A 16828-nucleotide genomic window follows, 5' to 3' on the forward strand; every position below is an offset into this window, starting at 1 on the left:
GCTCTTCCAAAACCAGGATCCAGAGCTGCAGGTGAGAGCTGTAGGATCCCGCCTCCCCGGGCCTGGGGCTCGCGGTGTCGACTGCACAAGGGGGCGTGACATCTCCTGAGTGCCTGGTGTGTTCCAGGCATGGCACTGGGCACTCTCCTTGTGGACCTTAGCGGCATAACTTGCAGGTTGAGTGGAGACCGAGAAATCGGACCTGCCACTTGCAGGCAGCAACCCCCAAGCTCTCTCCTCCTGCCTGTCCTTTGTACCTGCATCCCTGACCCGTATGGGAGCTGAAGTCCTGAGCGTAGCGCCTGGCACAGAAGTGCTCAGAAAGCTCGAAGGTGTACTGACTCCCAGTTCCCTTGTCCTCACCAGACACACTGCACATGTAGCCATGTCCCTCTAGACTCATCAAAGACCCCTGGTCTGAGTCCTCAGGCACCTAGCTGGTTTCACAGCTGCCTAGTGAGTCAAGTGTCTTCTTGTTGGCAGTTGCCTGCCATGATTCAGAAACAGGAAATGCACTTGAATTCTTTAGGGCTCTGGGGAGGGGGGGAGTCTCTGGCTCCCCAGCTTCCCCTGCAAACTGAAGGGCAGCCTTCCCCCCTTCACAGCGCCAGACTCAGCCCAGGCTGGGGAGTTCTGGAGCCAAGACGGAACCAAAGCTCAGGTATCCTGACCGAAGCCATCTTGCCCACCCCTCTCTAAGCTCCGTGCCCTCTTCCCCACACTTGGGCCCCAGGAAAGAGGAGGTGTAGAGGATGAGCCCCTCAGTTAAGACAGAGGCAGAAACGCAGTGACCAGGGCAGCAGGAGGGAACGGAGTGAGACCATGGGAAATGTCTGCAGCTGAGACGTGACCAAATGCCTCCCTCCCCGTGTGTCCCATCAAAAGAAAAACACAGCATTTGGGTGTCTGGGTTCAGCCGGCTGTTTGCTACCCAGTCATACCCTGCTTTACGATGACTGAACATAAACATGGCCTCGCTGCGCTCACCCACACAGCCGGCTCCCTGAGCCCCTGCCAGGCTTTCTGCCCTCCCCTGGATGACGAAGGACCTTCTCTAGTCCTCCCACAGAGGGGCAGCAGGCATCTGAACCTGCAGAAGGCACCCTTCCTGCCCCCACTCCCTCCTAAGACTCGCTTCTCCCCAGAATACATTCCTAGACCAGGAGCCTGGCCCTGGGCGCGAGACAGGCCCCTCCTTAGAGCCAGCCAGCAGCAGGCTCAGCCCCACATGTGGTTCTTAATTATCTTTCCAGTTCTTGGTTATTAATGATCTTGGGCAGGGAGCGGAGAGCAGCTTGGACCTCGCAACCCTTCCCAGCCTCACCTACTGCAGCCTGCTCAGATCCAGGGGCTGGTGCTCAGATCCAGAGGCTGGTGCTCAGGTCCAGGGGCTGGTGGCCAATGCTTAACCCTCTCACCTCCACAGGCTGCGCCCTTCCACGGCACGGGCCTCTAGCACTCACTTCGACCCACACTCACCACCTGTTGTGGAGCTCCCAGGTTCTGGATCTGAACCTGTGAAAAGCCATGGGGCAGAGAAAGTGAAACTGACTGTAATGGATGGGGGCCCCCTAAACTGGTGGTGGTCAGGCACTCCAGCTGGGAATGGAGGGGTATTAGAAATTTCCCCCACTCTACTATTTCGGCTGCTGTTACCCCTAAAGCCAAACCAAAAACATTTCCAGTTTTCGTGGCTCCAGTCCCAGGCAGTGGACTATTTGGAGACTCGTGAGGGAACCCAGCCTCCTGGAAGCCAGCAAGGAAGAGTGGTGAGGGTGAGGGCACGAGGCAGCGACTGCACATGGTGCTGGCATCCAGCACCACCCTCCCTGGCCTCCTCCCTACGACACGGAGTTAGTTTCCGCCCTGCTTCACCCAAGTTGTCAGAACAGAAAGGCCCCAGGCTTCACATGCTCACAGTCAGAAAAGCTCTGCTGGCACCGGTGTTTGCAGAATGAATGGAAGAAAGAATTCTGGCCTCAGTCATTGTGGGACTAAATGTAATCACAGATGTGAAAGCACTGAAAACGGTACTCAAGAGCCATCTTTTTAGACGGTTCGCAGCCAATGACATGAAGCAGAGGAAGGAGGTGGGGCTGGGAGCCCCCGAGAGAGGACAAAGAACTGAGATGTGGGACAGAATCTCTGACCTGGGGGTCCTCCCAGCCCCAGAAGTCCTGGCACCAGCGAAGCTGAGCTGTGCCTGACCTCAGAAGCCCACCCGTGCCAGGCTTCCAGAACCGCAGGCAGTCTGAGCCCAGCACAGCCACCATGGAGCGAATGCCGCTGGCCAGGAAAGCCCAGCAGTTTCCCCGGACAGACCTCCCCCACCATCTGCACCATGACATTGTCAGGCTTCCATCGGGGCCCCTGGCAGGGCAGGGCACCCACAGACCCCTGGTGTGAGTCCTTGTTTTCAAGGACACTGAAGGATGACTACCATCCATCAACCACCAGAGCCCCCTGCTGAGCACATTTGTCATTTTTGGCACGGGGGTGGGAGGGAGCTGACACTGTAAACCAAGTGGCTTCTGCCCGGAGCCTTCGCTCAGCCTCACTTCCTGGGTACTCCCACCCAAGGAGCTGCCCACCTGCTGTAGCCAGGCACCTCACCTGGGATACTCCCATGATGCTCCTCTCACCTAAAGGCTGCCCTGTGCCTACCTCCGGGGATGCAGAATGAGGCAGTCAGGGCCAGTGGGTTGTTAAAAGGTTGGTTTAATGTCCCAGCACTCTGAGAAAAAAAAAATCCAGCCAGATGGAACAAGAAACACGTCAGCCCTGCCCCAACCCCAAGTTCCAGCTTCCATGCCTCCCACACCAAGCCCCCAGCAGCAAAGACCAGGGACCAGCTCACGGCACGGGACGGAGACCCCGCTGCTCCCCCCGTGACTCCAGGCCAGGTGGGAAGGGATTTGCATAAGAAGATAGCAGAAGCCCAACCCGCAACAGGACTGCGGCCGCTGAGGTCACCGGGCTGACCGTGAAGATATCATCTGTCACTCAGTTGGATTTCAAGACGGAAGCCAGGAAAGCCGGAGACCACCTGCCCTCTAACTGCTGGCAGCGCCAGGCAGAGGATCCAGCTGAACAGGAACCAGAGGACCTGAGCCCTCATACTTCTGACTCCAAGCTGGAGATCCGCCTCCAGGTGCAAGGCCGCGGAAAGTCGTGTGTCCCACAGGCCGCCCTGCTGACCCCTTCCAGTTCCCCACTGCCGCTGTATTCTGGGCTCAGCCCCAGGGTCCTGTGTCTGTGCCCCGGAGGCCCCCAGGCCCCAGGGAGCCAGGGGCCATGGGCAGCACAGGGTGGGAGGTGAGAGCAGACAACCCCCCAGCAGAGCGGCAGGTGGGCATGGGCGTGGAGGCAGGCGTGCTGTCTGTGCGGCCAGGCGGGGGGCCCGGCCCACAGCCCGTCCTGGCAGGCCTCGCGGTAAGACGGCAGCCGCATGGACTGCGCGGGTATCAAGCGCCCGCAGGCCGGGCGGGCACAGCGGGCAGGCCCGGAACTGGGCCGAGTGAAGGCTTCGGCCACTGAGCTGGGCAGGGAAGCGTGGCGCGGGCGCGACCCCCGGGCCCAGGCCGCGCGCAGGAGGGCCTCCCGCCGGGCCAGCTGCTCCGGCCCGAGCAGCGGCAGGTCCTCGGGCTCCGGGGGCTCCGGGAAGAGCGGCAGGAAGGGGCGTCCGCACCGGTCGGCGCGAGGGAAGGAGCTGTAGTGGCCGCGCTCGGGCGACAGGGGACGCTCCGGGTGCGCACGCCGCTCGGAGGCCGAGAAGCGCCGCCCGCGCCGCCCGGGCCGCAGCGGCCACCGCGCCTCCCAGGCCCGCCGGCCCGACGCCCGGGAGACGTCGGGGAGGGCAGGCCGGGGCGTCGGGGGGCGGCCCGAGGGCTGCGCGGCCCTGCGCCCCAGTGCGGCGCGGCCCTCGCCCGGCGGCCTCCAGCCCGTGGGGCTCGGCTCGCGGGGAGGACCCGGGGTGGGCGGCCGCGGGCCGGGGCAGGCGGGTGGCGGGGGCGCAGGGTGACAGCCGCCCCAGCTCTCGATGGTGCGCGTGGCGCGGTCCAGGGAGCTGCTCACCCCCGCCGTGGTCACCATGTCGCGCGCCGCCTGCAGCATCTTGAGCACGCTGGCCTGGGCCGAGCCGGCGGTGAGGTCCGGGCTGGGCGGGCGCGCGGGGCTGGCCAGGCTCTGCACGCCGCTGAAGCAGCTGTAGATGCCCTGGGCGGAGAGAGGGGGTAGACCCGCCGTGAGCCGCGCCCTGCCCTCCCGGAGCGCCCCCACGCCGCACGCCCTTCACCCAGGTGGGATTCATCAATTCAGGCATCTCTAAGTCCCAGGAAGAAACTAACATTTGTTAGGTGCCTCTTATATAAGGTCCTGCTGGGAGCGTTTACAGAGAAGCTCTGAGGCGCCAAGAGATGAACTCCTCTTAAACTCACACCGCTTGTAAATGGCAATGAGGACTCTGGACCCAGGTCAGCCTGGTTCCAGAGTCCTGCCCTGCCTGTTGGAGAGGGGCTCTGCTTCTCATCTGCTGCGTGATGCTGGCAGGCCACGCCACCTCTCCGGACCTCGGTTTTTTTACATCTGTAAACGGGGCCAGGGGCCAGGTGGGTTGGTGCCTGGCTGGGGCAGGGCGAGCACCCACCCTGCTGAAGGCCAGCAGGAAGTCCAGCCGGGACGTGTTGGGCACGGAGTGGCGCAGCTTCCAGTAGACCAGGTGCTCCCAGGCGAAGACCAGCAGTGCCAGCCCCATGGCCACAAGCAGCATATAGAAGACGCCCGCCATGTTGTCGATGTCCAGCTTGCTGCTCATCACCTCGTTCTTCTCATTCTGGCAGATCCCCGAGAGCCACACCGTCTCCAGCTTCTGGGTCTCCCCTGGGGGCGGGGGTGGGTGCACATCTGGCTCAAGGAGGACCCTTCCAGGGCTCACCTATGCCTGGAGTGAGGAGGGGTCTGGGGCCAGGGTACCACCCACCTGTAGGACTATACAGGGATCCAGCCCTACAGGGAGGATGAGGGGAAGGGTGTCAGTAAGCAGGACGGAGGACACCAGAGTGGGACCTGGGGGGGGTGGCAATGCCAGCCTCTGACACGCTCACCACCCACATGCCCAGTAAAGGCTTGTTGACTGGGTAAATGTTATCATTCATTTATTCGTCAAAGACTTATTGATCACTTGCATGCCAGGCATGGAGCTGGGCACACACAGACAAAAGACCTAGGCCCCCAAGGAGGCTGCAAACACCTTCACTGGTATCACTCACATTACTCTGCAGTAATGATGGAAAACCAGTTTATCTAACTGGGACTCTAAATTCAAAGCTCTCTCTGGGTCTCGGAGCAGCCTAGCTGGACCGCTCACGGGTGTGAGTTCTCAGTACCAAGGCCAGACTGGCCCGGGGCTCTGGAAATTAAGCTGGCTCTTGGCACCACCCAGATCATCTCAAGATGGGAATGGAGAGAATTCCCTGACTGTCCAGTGATTAGGACTCCATGCTTCCACTGCAGGGGGCACAGGTTCAATCCCTGGTCAGGGAACTAACATCTCACATGTCCCAAGGCGCAGCCAAAATAAATTAATAAATAAAGGATAGCTGTTGTTTAAAAAAAAAAATGGAAATGGAGGGGAGGGGTCTTGGGAAAAAGTAAAGGCGTTCAGACTCCCCATCCCACGCCCCGCTGTGTGGATTGAGCTCCCTCCTTCAGGGACTCCCCAACTATCCCCTGCTCCATCCTGACCAACTCATCCCTGCTCAGGTCTCCCTCCAGTTGTTCCTAATGCCCCTACCCAACTACTGTGCCAGCCTCCCACCCCCAGAGCCTCTCTCCCTGCCAATGGGCGCTGGGCACTCAGAGAACAGCGGTGGAGATGCTGACCAGCCACCACGCAGCTGTCCCGGCCACGGGCTTTGTCAACCATGCGGGACCCACCCCGGCCCCCACCAGAGGCTGCACCCACCGTCTCCCAGGAACTGTAGGAGCGCCAGGTCTATGGCCCGCTTCCAGTGGGAGTCCTTCTGCATGGCGATGCCATAGCCGGTGGTGGCAAAGACCTTGCCAGAGCCGATGGTGACCAGCTTGCAGCCCTCGTCCTTGCCCGCCATGTAGTTGAGGACGGCGGCGTCATAGATGAAGGCATCCAGCTTCCTGGGGGACAGGCTGAGCCCTCAGGCCGGCGATCAAGCAAGGCGCAGGGCACCGAACCCGGGGCCTGATGGGGATCTGGGCCACGTGAGCCCTCTGGCCACCACCCGGGGGGAGGTGGGGAATGGGCAGAGCCTTCTCTTCCCTGGGGTCCTGGATGCAGAGAAGCTCCCTCCCACGGCTTGGGAATCCCACCTCCCTCCTCTTCAGAGAGGCCAGGGGGCTCTCTGCCCCTGGAGGACACACCCTCTCTGCCCTCCAGGCCCCTGAAGACCCTAAGAAGGTCATAACCAACACTTGGGGGCAAGGCTGAACACTGGTCAGTGCCACAGCTGCGCCTCTGGGCTCCGGTGGGTTGTCCATGTTTGTCTCACTCTGCCCCTCCCCAGGAGTCCTACAGGGCAGTCGTCTCACCGTCCCCACCTTGGGTCTCTCGGGGAGACACGTGGGTGGAGACAGTCAGAGGGGAGGTGCAGGGCTGCAGACCCACCCCATCTTGAGGCTGGTCAGCGCGTCCTCCACCGAGCGCTGGTTGAACTTGACCATGTGGGTGTGCATGTCGCGGTAGTTGCTGCGGATGTTCCGCTCCGTGCTGCCGTTGGGCACGGTGCCAAAGCGGAAGGGTGGGTACTGATCCTGTGGCCGCTGGAACTGTGGGCAGAGGGCGGCTGTCGGCATTCCTGACCCTTCCTCCGACCTTCCAGGTGCCAACACCCCCAACCCCATCCCCGCAGCCTGGACTTGCACAGGAACAGCAGAACTGTCTTGGAGACCGACTGCGCCAGGTCTGTCTTACAGATGAGAACACGGAGGCCAGGACAAGGAAAGATACACTCAAGACATACTAAGTGGACTTAAGCCACCTCTCCCCTCCCCAGGCTCCCTGGCTTCTTCCTGCTCCCGCCTCCAGTTCAGATTCCGCTGATTCCAGCTGTCCTGCATCCCACCCAAGGCCTGCTCCTCCCTGCCTGCCCGCGGCATCCCCCGCCCCGCCACCCTCCAACAGCAGGGGCTCCAGAACCTTCTTATCACTGAGTCCGGACACGGTGTCGATGTACTGCTCCTGGATCATGAAGGCGGCCAGGTTGGCGGTGTAGCTGGCGAGGAAGATGACGGCAAAGAAGGCCCACACCAGCACCATGATCTTGCTGGTGGTGCCCCGGGGGTTCTCGATGGGCACTGAGTTGTTGAAGACCAGCGCCCAGAGCAGCCACACAGACTTTCCGATGGTGAATGATGGGCCCCCCAACCCTGGGGGCAAGAGGGTAGACACTGGGGCATAGAGGGTATCAGGTCCAGCCCACCTGAGTCCACGGCTCCTGTCTCCACTAACCCCATCCCTGGCCATACCCACCCCAGAGCACATCAACTCACTTTGCTTCCCCCTCTCATGTATCTGATGGGTCCCCTGCATGTTGTCTGAAGGCCAGGAACCCCCCTAGGGGGCATTCTCTGAAAGGCTCCCCCCACCCCACTGCCCCATCCTCTCACCCTCTAACCTCCCCCCCAACCCCTCCACCCGTAGCCCTGAGCCCAGCCCTCCGGGAAGCTCCAAGCCTGCTCTGTCCTCCCAGGCCCAAGTGGGAACTTACTCTTGCCGCTGGTGAGGTTCTGGTTGTAGCTGACGGGGCTGAAGTACTCAAACATGAAGACAGTGATGGCCACGACCGTCAGGCACATGACAAACATCATGACCCAGACGGCAGGGCTGTAGGGCTCTGGGAACAGAGGGAGGCGGCTCAGAGGAGGCCTGGGTGCAGGCAGGTGGGTCCACGTGGTCACCAGCCCCTTGGACGGAGCGGAGGGGGTCCCTGACTCTCAGAGCAGCGGAGCCCCAGGGGAGACGCCACCCCTGGGGAGACCACGCTCCCCAGCAAGCCTTGGTCTCCCCTCTCCATCTGCCCTGGGACAGGGTCCCATCACCCAGTGCTTGCCCTCCAAGGGCCCACCCCAGGCTCCACACATCCACCTGGGGGTCCCTCCGCACCACCCTCGCCCCCCACCCCGCCCCGAGCCGCACCCAGGAAGGCCGAGGGGGAGACGGTGCCGTTGCTGCGGGCCACCATCACGCTGATGCCTGTCTCCACGAAGGGCACGGAGAAGTCCACAATCTCGGAGCGCTCCTCGTTGATGGTGAGCGAGCCGATGGCCATGTCCGCCCGCTTGTAGTACACCTGAGGGTCAGACCCAGATCGGAGGAGGGGCTCCCACTCCCCTCCTGGCCGCCCGGCCAGCACCCTCCACCCGAGTCCTCAGGGCTCCACCCCCGGGAGTCATCCCTGGTGCCAACTCAGTACCCATGCCAGCTCGGAGACCCGTGGGAGCTGGGCCTGGGTCTCACCCTGACGGATCCCCAGCACAGGAGGAAACACCGAAGGGACCATCTGGGGGTGGCTGGCGGACGCCGGGGCGGGGGCGCGGGGCAGGCAGGCGGGTGGGCTCGGGCGGCCCGGGGGCGGCCTACCTCCCCGATCATGCCGTTCCACACGCCGCGCACCCGCTTGCCATGCTTGCCGTTGGTCACCAGGTACAGGTCGTAGGAGAACTTGACCACCTTGGCCAGCTTCTTGAGGATGTCGATGCAGAAGCCCTTACAGCAGAGCTTGGTGTAGGGGGCCGCGTCACCGCTGCTGCCACCAAGAAGACCACCGGGGGTCAGAGCCAGCGGCTCTCGCAGCCTGGCGTGCGGGCCCTGCCCCGACTCCCGAGCGTGAGACACGCTCTCCCGCCATCACTCAGCGGCGCACAGCTCACATCGCCCCCTCCCCGCCCCGTGTGTTCTGGCGGACCTGAAGCTGTGGTTGCTCTGCCGGCGGCAGGGCACAGTGTTGGGCACGCAGCCGCCTGTGCCAGGGTCGGGGCTCTCCACGATGACAAAGGGTCGCTCCTCCAGCGTGGCCACGGTCAGGTGCCGGCTGTCCACCACGGGCTGCAGGGAGGCACTGTAGCGAGGCCACACGGGGTACTTCATGTGGAGGATGCCGTGGTCCCAGCGCCCCACCTGCAGAAGGTGACCAGCCTCAGCCTGGGACCTTCAGCCCTACTACACCCATCCTGTAGGTATGGCTTCTGGGGGGGAGCCTGCCAGGACCAAGAATCCCCCCACCGCTCCTAGGGTCACGTGGGACAGGCCAGAGCAGGGCCTGGGGCGAGAGAGTTTGGAGAACAGGAGAGTCAGGGCAAAGGGCTGGGCACGCCCAGAAAGGAAGACCTCCCTGCAGCCTCCCCAGCCTCTGGTCCCCACACTTTCCAGTCCAGCTTCCACACTGCTGCTGGCCCAGAGAGTCTTCCTTAAGACAGACCTGAGCCTGTCTCTCCACGTCATTCCTCAGACCCTCACACAAAGCCCTTATAGTCCAGCATTCAGGTTCAACTTCCCTCCATCACCCCTTCCTTCTTCCCCAGTCTCCACACCCCTGACCACACTGATTAAAAATGCTCCACATCCTTCTTCCCCTTGGTCTATATGAGACTAGGATCCCTTCTAGGTGGGCTCCTACTCAACCGTGTATCAGTTCAGTTCAGTTCAGTCATTCAGTCGTGTCTGACTCTTTGCAACCCCATGAATCGCAGCACGCCAGGCCTCCCTGTCCATCACCAACTCCCGGAGTTTACTCAAATTCATGTCCATCGAGTCGGTGATGCCATCCAGCCATCTCATCCTCTGTTGTCCCCTTCTCCTCCTGCCCCCAATCCCTCCCAACATCAGGGTCTTTTCCAATGAGTCAACTCTTCACATGAGGTGGCCAAAGTACTGGAGTTTCAGCTTCAGCATCAGTCCTTCCAATGAACACCCAGGACTGATCTCCTTCAGGATGGACTGGTTGGATCTCCTTGCAGTTCAAGGGACTCTCAAGAGTCCTCTCCAACACCACAGCTCAAAAGCATCAATTTCTCGGCGCTCAGCTTTCTTTATAGTCCAACTCTCACATCCATACATGACCACTGGAAAAACCATAGCCTTGACTAGACAGACCTTTGTTGGCAAAGTAATGTCTCTGCTTTTTAATATGCTATCTAGGTTGGTCATAACTTTCCTTCCAAGGAGTAAGCATCTTTTAATTTCAAGGCTGCAATCACCATCTGCAGTGATTTTGGAGCCCCAAAAAATAAAGTCAGCCACTGTTTCCCCATCTATTTCCCATGAAGTGATGGGACCAGATGCCATGATCTTAGTTTTCTGAATGTTGAGCTTTAAGCCAACTTTTTCACTCTCCTCTTTCACTTTCATCAAGAGGCTTTTTAGTTCCTCTTCACTTTCTACCATAAGAGTGGTGTCTATAGCCCAGGCCAAATGTTCCAACTTCTGGGAAAACTTCTCCAGTTTCCTCCTTTGAAGACAGAATCAATTTCTGCCCCTCCTCTCTACTCCCTTAATGCTTTGCAAACCTTCTTTCATAAGCAAGGATCTCCCCAAAGTCCATTTTTTTCCATCCATCTAGCCAACACAGCTGTGAGTTACTCCTCCAAGGGCAGGACTGTGTAATAAGAGTGCTTACTAAGTTCTATAGTGGAAGGAGGCCAGGGTGGTGTGGGAGCCCAGAGCAGAGGAGCCTCACCCACCCTGGGGGACCTGGAAGACTTCTCAGTGGAGATGTTTCAGCTGAGACCTGAAGGATGAGGAGCTGGATAAGGGGCAGATGGGACTCTCTGCTCAGCTGTGGGGCAAGGAGGGGGGACACAATGAAAGGATACCGAGGGCCCCTGGGCTCACCCCCTTCTCACCATCTCCCAGAGGCGGTGCCGGTTGAGGGCAATCACCACCATGGTGGGCTGGACCAGGTACCCACCAGGGCTGAAGGAAAAGTCCCGGCCCTCCCAGGTGACATTCAGGAGGTGCCTGCGAGAAGGGGAGAAGCCAGTGCCCCCTGAGCCCTGCCTGCAGCACGGCCCAGGCCCGCACGTTCCCTCCCCCACCTCCTGCCTCATCACCACCACCAGGACCTCAGGGAGCATTTGTGTATTTACTGCTCTGTTTCCTTATGTTGACCCCCGAGGTCCTCCCCACACTCTCACGCCCCGCTCTTTTCTCAGACGAAGAAACTAAGGCCCAGGGAGGCGAGGTCCCTCGGCCCCAGCTCACACAGCTCGTGGGAGGTGTCACAGGCAAGCCCAAACTCGCGCCCATGCCCTGGGCAGGTGCCTACCTGTAGAAGGCCTCCCGGGCAGGGCTGAGGGGCCCAGGGTGGGCGCGGCAGTCCCCAGCCGGGGCGGGCAGGGCGCCGTGCTGGCGCCGGTAGCCGTGTGCGCCCAGGGCCAGGATGGCCACGCCGTCTCGGATCTTCTGGCGCAGGCTGAGGCGCCAGCTCTCGGTGACGACGCTGATGAGCCCCACGGGGAAGGCGGCAGGGGGCGTGTCGGTGCTGCCCAGCGCCAGGCTGGGCACCAGCCACACGTGCCCAGGCCCCACCAGGCCAGCCTGCGCCGCCTCAGCGAAGAGCACCTCGGCCTCCTCGCGCGAGCAGTAGGCCACCAGCACCGGGGCGTCGAGCTGGCGCAGCAGGCGCTGGGTGTGCGCGCGCGCCCCGCCAGGGCCCAGCTCCAGCGTAAGCACGTCCAGCAGGCGCCAACTCAGGTAGCTGGCGTCGGCGACGGCGCGCACGCCCTCGAGGAAGAGCGCGTGGCCGGGGTGCAGGCTGGTGATCACGGCGAAGGCGCTCCAGTCGTACTCCTCCAGCACCTTGAACAACACCTGCAGCTGCTGCTCCAGGGATACGCCCAGCTGCAGGAAGGCGGAGCCCGGTTCCTGCGGGGCGGGGGCGGGGCCTGAGCGGGGGCGGGGCCGGCCGTGCCCCGCCCCTGGGTCAAACCCCGCCCCTCGGTTAACCCCGCCCCCACGCCTCTGCGTCAGAAGATGCTGGGCACCCCGGCATCCCTTCATCCCTCCCTCCGGCCCCGCGCGTGGTTCTCAGCCTCTGCTGCCCATGAGAATCCCCTGGACAGCATTTTTAAAACCCTGGTGCCTGACCAAGTCTGGACCGCAGACTGGCAGCAGCAGCGTCACCTGGGCGCTTGTAGGAAATGTAAATTCTCTGGGGCAATGCACACCTGCTGGGTCAGACTCTCTAAGGATGGCGCCCAGGGATCTGTATTTCAACAAACTCTTCAGATGACTCTATAGCCCCTAGTCCCGGCCAACGGAATGGGCCTCTCAGAAACGGTACACTGGGCGTCTGTATTTTTCTACAGCACTGTGAGAGTGGAGAGTCACCCGTGCTGAGAGACAGTGTCAGCCCAGAGGCAACTGGGAAAGCTCCATCCTCTAGGGAGCCCTGGCGATGAGAAAGTTCCTCCTCTCCCCTGCCTCGGGCACCGCAAAGCGCCCTGGCCCCGCCAGACCTAGCTTGGACTAGGGCAGTCCTCTCCAAGCTGTGAGTTCCCTGCTGCCGCCCCACCCCATCACGATTTCACCACACTGCGACTCTCCCAATCTTTTAAAAAAGCATCTCCATGAAAACCCTATAAGACAAGCAAACCAGTCCCTTCAACAAACAACTTTACAAGGGAAAAGAGAGAGAGATGGAAGAGGAGACTTGAGACAGAGACTCGGAAGTGGTACCAACCAATCTCTACGTGGGACTCTAGTTTAGCTCCTGCTTTTTTAAAGTCAACAGACTTTAACATACACATTTATGACATTTATGAGACAATGGGGGAAGATTTGAACACTGTCTGGAAGTGTATTGCTGTTAAGGGATTTTTATTGTTTCTTAGATGGGATGATGTATGGTGGTTTTATTACTTTGTAAAGTCCTATCATCTAGAGTTGTGTACTGAGCTGTTTATGGATGAGATAAATATTACATATGGGTTTTGCTTCAAAATAATACAGAAGAAGGGAAAGTGGGTGGGGGTAAGGATAAGGCATGGTCGGCCTGGGGGTTACCTGGGATCATTAAACTCTTCTATTTTTATGTATGCTTAAAAATTCCCCATAATAAAAATATAAGCATAAAAGACGGGCAAATAGATCAGTTTCTCCCCTCAACACTGTCAGCTCCTCATTTTCTTAGGGTAAAACCCAAATGTCTTCCCATGTGGTCAGGACCTCACTTCCCCCTCCAAGCTTCTCTCTGTTCCTTAAATACTCTGCTGCTTCTAGCCTCTGAGCATTTGCACTACTGTGAACTGCCTGGAACTGCTCCCTTGGCCTAGGACACTCACTCCCACTCCACCCCACACACACACACACCTTGTCAACCTCCCTCTTTCTCCAGGTCTCAGCTTAGGTGTGACTTCTTTTTTTTTTTTTGGTGTCACTTCTCAAGAGACCTTCTTCTCTGACCAGCCCCCGACCCAGAAGGGGCCCTATTGGACTCCCTCGAGGCACCCCATGTTTTTTCTTCCAGACGCTGATCCCAGCTGTGACTGCAGGTGAATGTGTGTTTAGAACTTCCTCCCCCCAGGACAGACAGCGAGGGCATGCTTCCCCCAGGTCTCAGACAGTGACCTGCCCCCACAAGATCTAGCCTGCAGGCCAGCTGCTTCAGATCCCATGCCCAGCCTGGCACTTTGAGCTGGGGTCTGGAGCCTGACCAAGGAAGGCCAGAAAAACGGAGAAGGCGAGCCAGGGCTGTCTCAGAACCAGAGGTGGGTTTTCCACCTGCCCACCCCTCATCCAGTCACAAATGTGAAAGCAGCTCAGAAAGTTTATCTTCCAGAACATAGAACCATCATTCCCACAGCCTTCCCCTCCCTCACCCATGTCTCTCTCAGTCCCCACATGCTTGCTGGGCCCACCCAATCCCACCTTCCTGGGACCCAGGCATCTCCCTGGCCCAGACTCAGCCCACACACGCAGCCCCAGCCTGGCTCCAAGCTCAAGGGATGGGAAGACATGACTTTGAACGGGCACCTTAGGGGTGAGGACCACAGCAGAGCCCCCACTGATGCTGAGGATCGGCACGTGGGTCTGGGAGGAAATGAAGTCCAGGATCTGGGCCACGGCCTCGGTGCCCACGTTGTCCTCAAAGACGATGCCATGGACCCGGGCAGCCCCCAGGAGCCCGCAGATCTGGGTGAGAAGACTGCTGGGGTTGGTGTTGTTGACGCCCACAGTCAGCGGCTGGATCTCCAGGGGCAAGTCCAGGAAGCTCTGGGGGGTGAGGTGGGTACGGGCCTGGGCCTGCGGGGACCCCGAGCTGCCAAACACCACGGCCACCGTCACAGTCTGCTCTCCCTGCCCAGGGCCCAGCCCTGCCCAGGCCCCGAGGAGTGAGGTAAGCAGCAGGGCCGGGCCCAGGGCCACCCCCATGTCCGCCGGAGAGTCCTGCGGAGAGAGCAGGGTAGGCACAGGCAGGGAGACGGAGGCATGGAGAAAAAACAAGAGGACAGAGAGGAGGCGAGGGCCAGAGTCAGAGGGACAGACACCCAGAGGATGAAAGAGAAGAGGGAGGAGCCTCCCTCCACAGACAGAGGCGGACAGACACAGACAGACACAGAGAAAGAGGCAGAGAGGTTAGCTGAGTGTCCACATGCAGCCTGGAGACCGGGGTCTGGGCAGAACGTGGCCTGGACGGGTATTCATGACTTCCCTTGAACAGCACGCTTGGCTAGAAGGGCCAGACCTTTGAAACTTATCTGTCTGGGCTCTGCCCCAGGAAGGTACACATCAAACGCTAATCTGGTACCAAGTGGATTTGAGTCAGGGAGACCTGAGTTCAGGTACCAGTTCTGCCACTCACTGACTGTGTGATCTTGGGGAAGTTGCTTAGCCTCTCCGAGCCATGACTTCTTGCCTGCAATAATCCCAGGACTACACCATAGCAGTGGGAGGGCTACCCACTGTTACCGGCATCCTTATTTTCTAGGTGGCAGCCCCATAGTCAGGTGAAGGAAGGCAGCTCTTGTAACACACACACACACCTGCATCTTAAGCGAATCTAACATCCCTGAGGACCCTGCTCTGTGTAACCCTGCCTGGCACAAAGCCCCCTCCGTCTGGGCTCTGGACATCCCCACCCTTCCCTCCATGGCTTCAGTTAGTAGCAGCTCTTCCACAGCAGGAGCGTGACCCCGCTGAGTTTTTCAGGGATTGGGGTCACCTGCAATCCCCACAGTATCTCACACATGAATTGCCTCCCTGGGCCGTCGCTGGATTTTTTAAACCTGCCCCAAGGGCCATCTGATGTGTATCCTCGTGAAACAAGCATGACTGCCTTGGATTGGGACCAACAGCCACACCGGTGAGCGGCGTGCAGGGAGGCAGCTCTCCCTCCCCGCTGGCCCTCAGCCACAGCTTTGCACACCCTCTCCATTTCCATCACTTCCCCGATGAAACTTCTGAACGGGAGAAGGCCAAAGGGTTACCGGGCTGGGCCAGCTTTCATTTCAGAATGAGAAGACAGGATTTTTGGCAGGAGAGGGAATACTGTACTTGTTTTTGTGCCCTTGAAATCTCCCCCTGTGTAGGGTTTCCCAGTACACTGAGAACATCAGCCCGGAGGGACTTCCCTGGTGGTCTGGGAACTAAGATTCTATGCTCCCGATGTAGGGGGCCCAGGTTAGATCCCTAGTGGTGGAACTGGATCCCACATGCCACGACTAGGAGTTCGCATGCCGCAACTAAAAATCCTGAATGCTGCAAAGAAGATCAAAGACCCCACGTGTCACAACTAAGACCCGGCACAGTGGAATAAATAAATAAAAAGAATGTCAGCCTGGAGACGTGTGTGACTCTAGGGCAGGGACATAAGCCCACCGTGTCCACTGCCACCTTCAATCAGAGATTTTGAATCACACCAGCAAAGGACACTGTCATGCTCCTTTCTCCTCCTGCAAGCTCTCTGTGCTCAGCTGCCCATCCCTGGGAAGACTGAAGCCTCCCCCGTTTCTGCTCCCAGCTCTGAGTTCCGGACCTATGCTGTCAAATATAGCAGCCACCAGCCATGTGTGATTATCAGGCCCTTAAATGAGGCTCATCCCAACTGAGGCATGCCGTAGGTGTAAAATACACACTGGATAACAAAAACTCCTCTTACAAAAAGAACACATCTCATTAGTATTTTTATATTGATCACATGTTGAAGAAATATTTTAGATACATTGATTCAGACACAATATAGTGGTAGAATTCATTTCACTTCTTTTTCCTTTTTTCTAATGTGCCTACACGTGGTTCTCATTTTGTTTCTTTCCGATTACATGACTGTAGATGAAGGATCCAGGTCCTCCCTCAGCTCCGAGGGGGCACCGCCCCCAGAGATTGTCTCAGATGGGAAGGTGTCCTCCAGGGCTGGAATTGGCGAGGAGAGGAAGCTGGGGCAGGTTTTGCCTCACCCCAGGAGTGATCACAGAATGCCTGTGGATGGAGGGACCCCAAGCAAGGCAGTCCCCAGGCTTCAAAGAACAATGGGAAAGGCTTCCCAATTGGCACACTGCTCAAGAATCCCTCTGCCAGTGCAGGAGACACAAGAGACACGGGTTTGATCTCTGGGTCGGGACGATCCCCTGGAGGAGGGAAACGGCAACCTACTCCAGTACTCTTGCCTGGAGAATCCCATGGCCAGAGGAGCCTGGCAGGCTACAGTCCACGGGGTCACAAAGAGTCAGACACGACTGAGCGACTGAGCGTGCATGCGTGGCTGATTCTCTTCTGTGTACAGCAGAAACTAACACAGCATTGAAAAGCAATTATCGGAGGTGGGAGGGGGGATCGGAATGGGGAATACATGTAAATCCA

General features: G+C 59.3%; 1 protein-coding gene across 1 annotated transcript; it reads right to left on the bottom strand.

Moving 5' to 3' along the window:
- Positions 1–1377: 1377 nt before the first annotated feature.
- On the bottom strand, positions 1378–14401 carry GRIN2C (glutamate ionotropic receptor NMDA type subunit 2C). The gene is made up of 13 exons (XM_065909620.1): positions 14003–14401; positions 11295–11893; positions 10873–10987; positions 8937–9148; positions 8612–8777; positions 8168–8321; positions 7740–7865; positions 7169–7398; positions 6638–6798; positions 5963–6150; positions 4646–4878; positions 2614–4215; positions 1378–1515 (listed from the first exon to the last, which is right to left on the bottom strand). Exons 1-12 carry the CDS (start codon positions 14399–14401, stop codon positions 3115–3117), a joined length of 3684 nt encoding a protein of 1227 aa, XP_065765692.1. The 3' UTR covers positions 1378–1515; positions 2614–3114.
- Between the last annotated feature and the right edge of the window lie 2427 nt (positions 14402–16828).

This window comes from Muntiacus reevesi, chromosome 18 (assembly GCF_963930625.1).
Source record: "Muntiacus reevesi chromosome 18, mMunRee1.1, whole genome shotgun sequence".
In the NCBI taxonomy this organism is placed as follows: domain Eukaryota; kingdom Metazoa; phylum Chordata; class Mammalia; order Artiodactyla; family Cervidae; genus Muntiacus; species Muntiacus reevesi.

Coding starts and splice junctions, on each gene's coding strand:
- GRIN2C (XM_065909620.1), bottom strand. CDS start 14,401: ATGGGGGTGGCCCTGGGCCCGGCCCTGCTGCTTACCTCACTCCTCGGG. Junction 4,879..5,962: donor CCTACAGTTCCTGGGAGACG/GTGGGTGCAGCC, acceptor CCCCGCCCCCAG/GGGAGACCCAGAAGCTGGAG. Junction 4,216..4,645: donor TCCTGCTGGCCTTCAGCAGG/GTGGGTGCTCGC, acceptor CTCTCCGCCCAG/GGCATCTACAGCTGCTTCAG.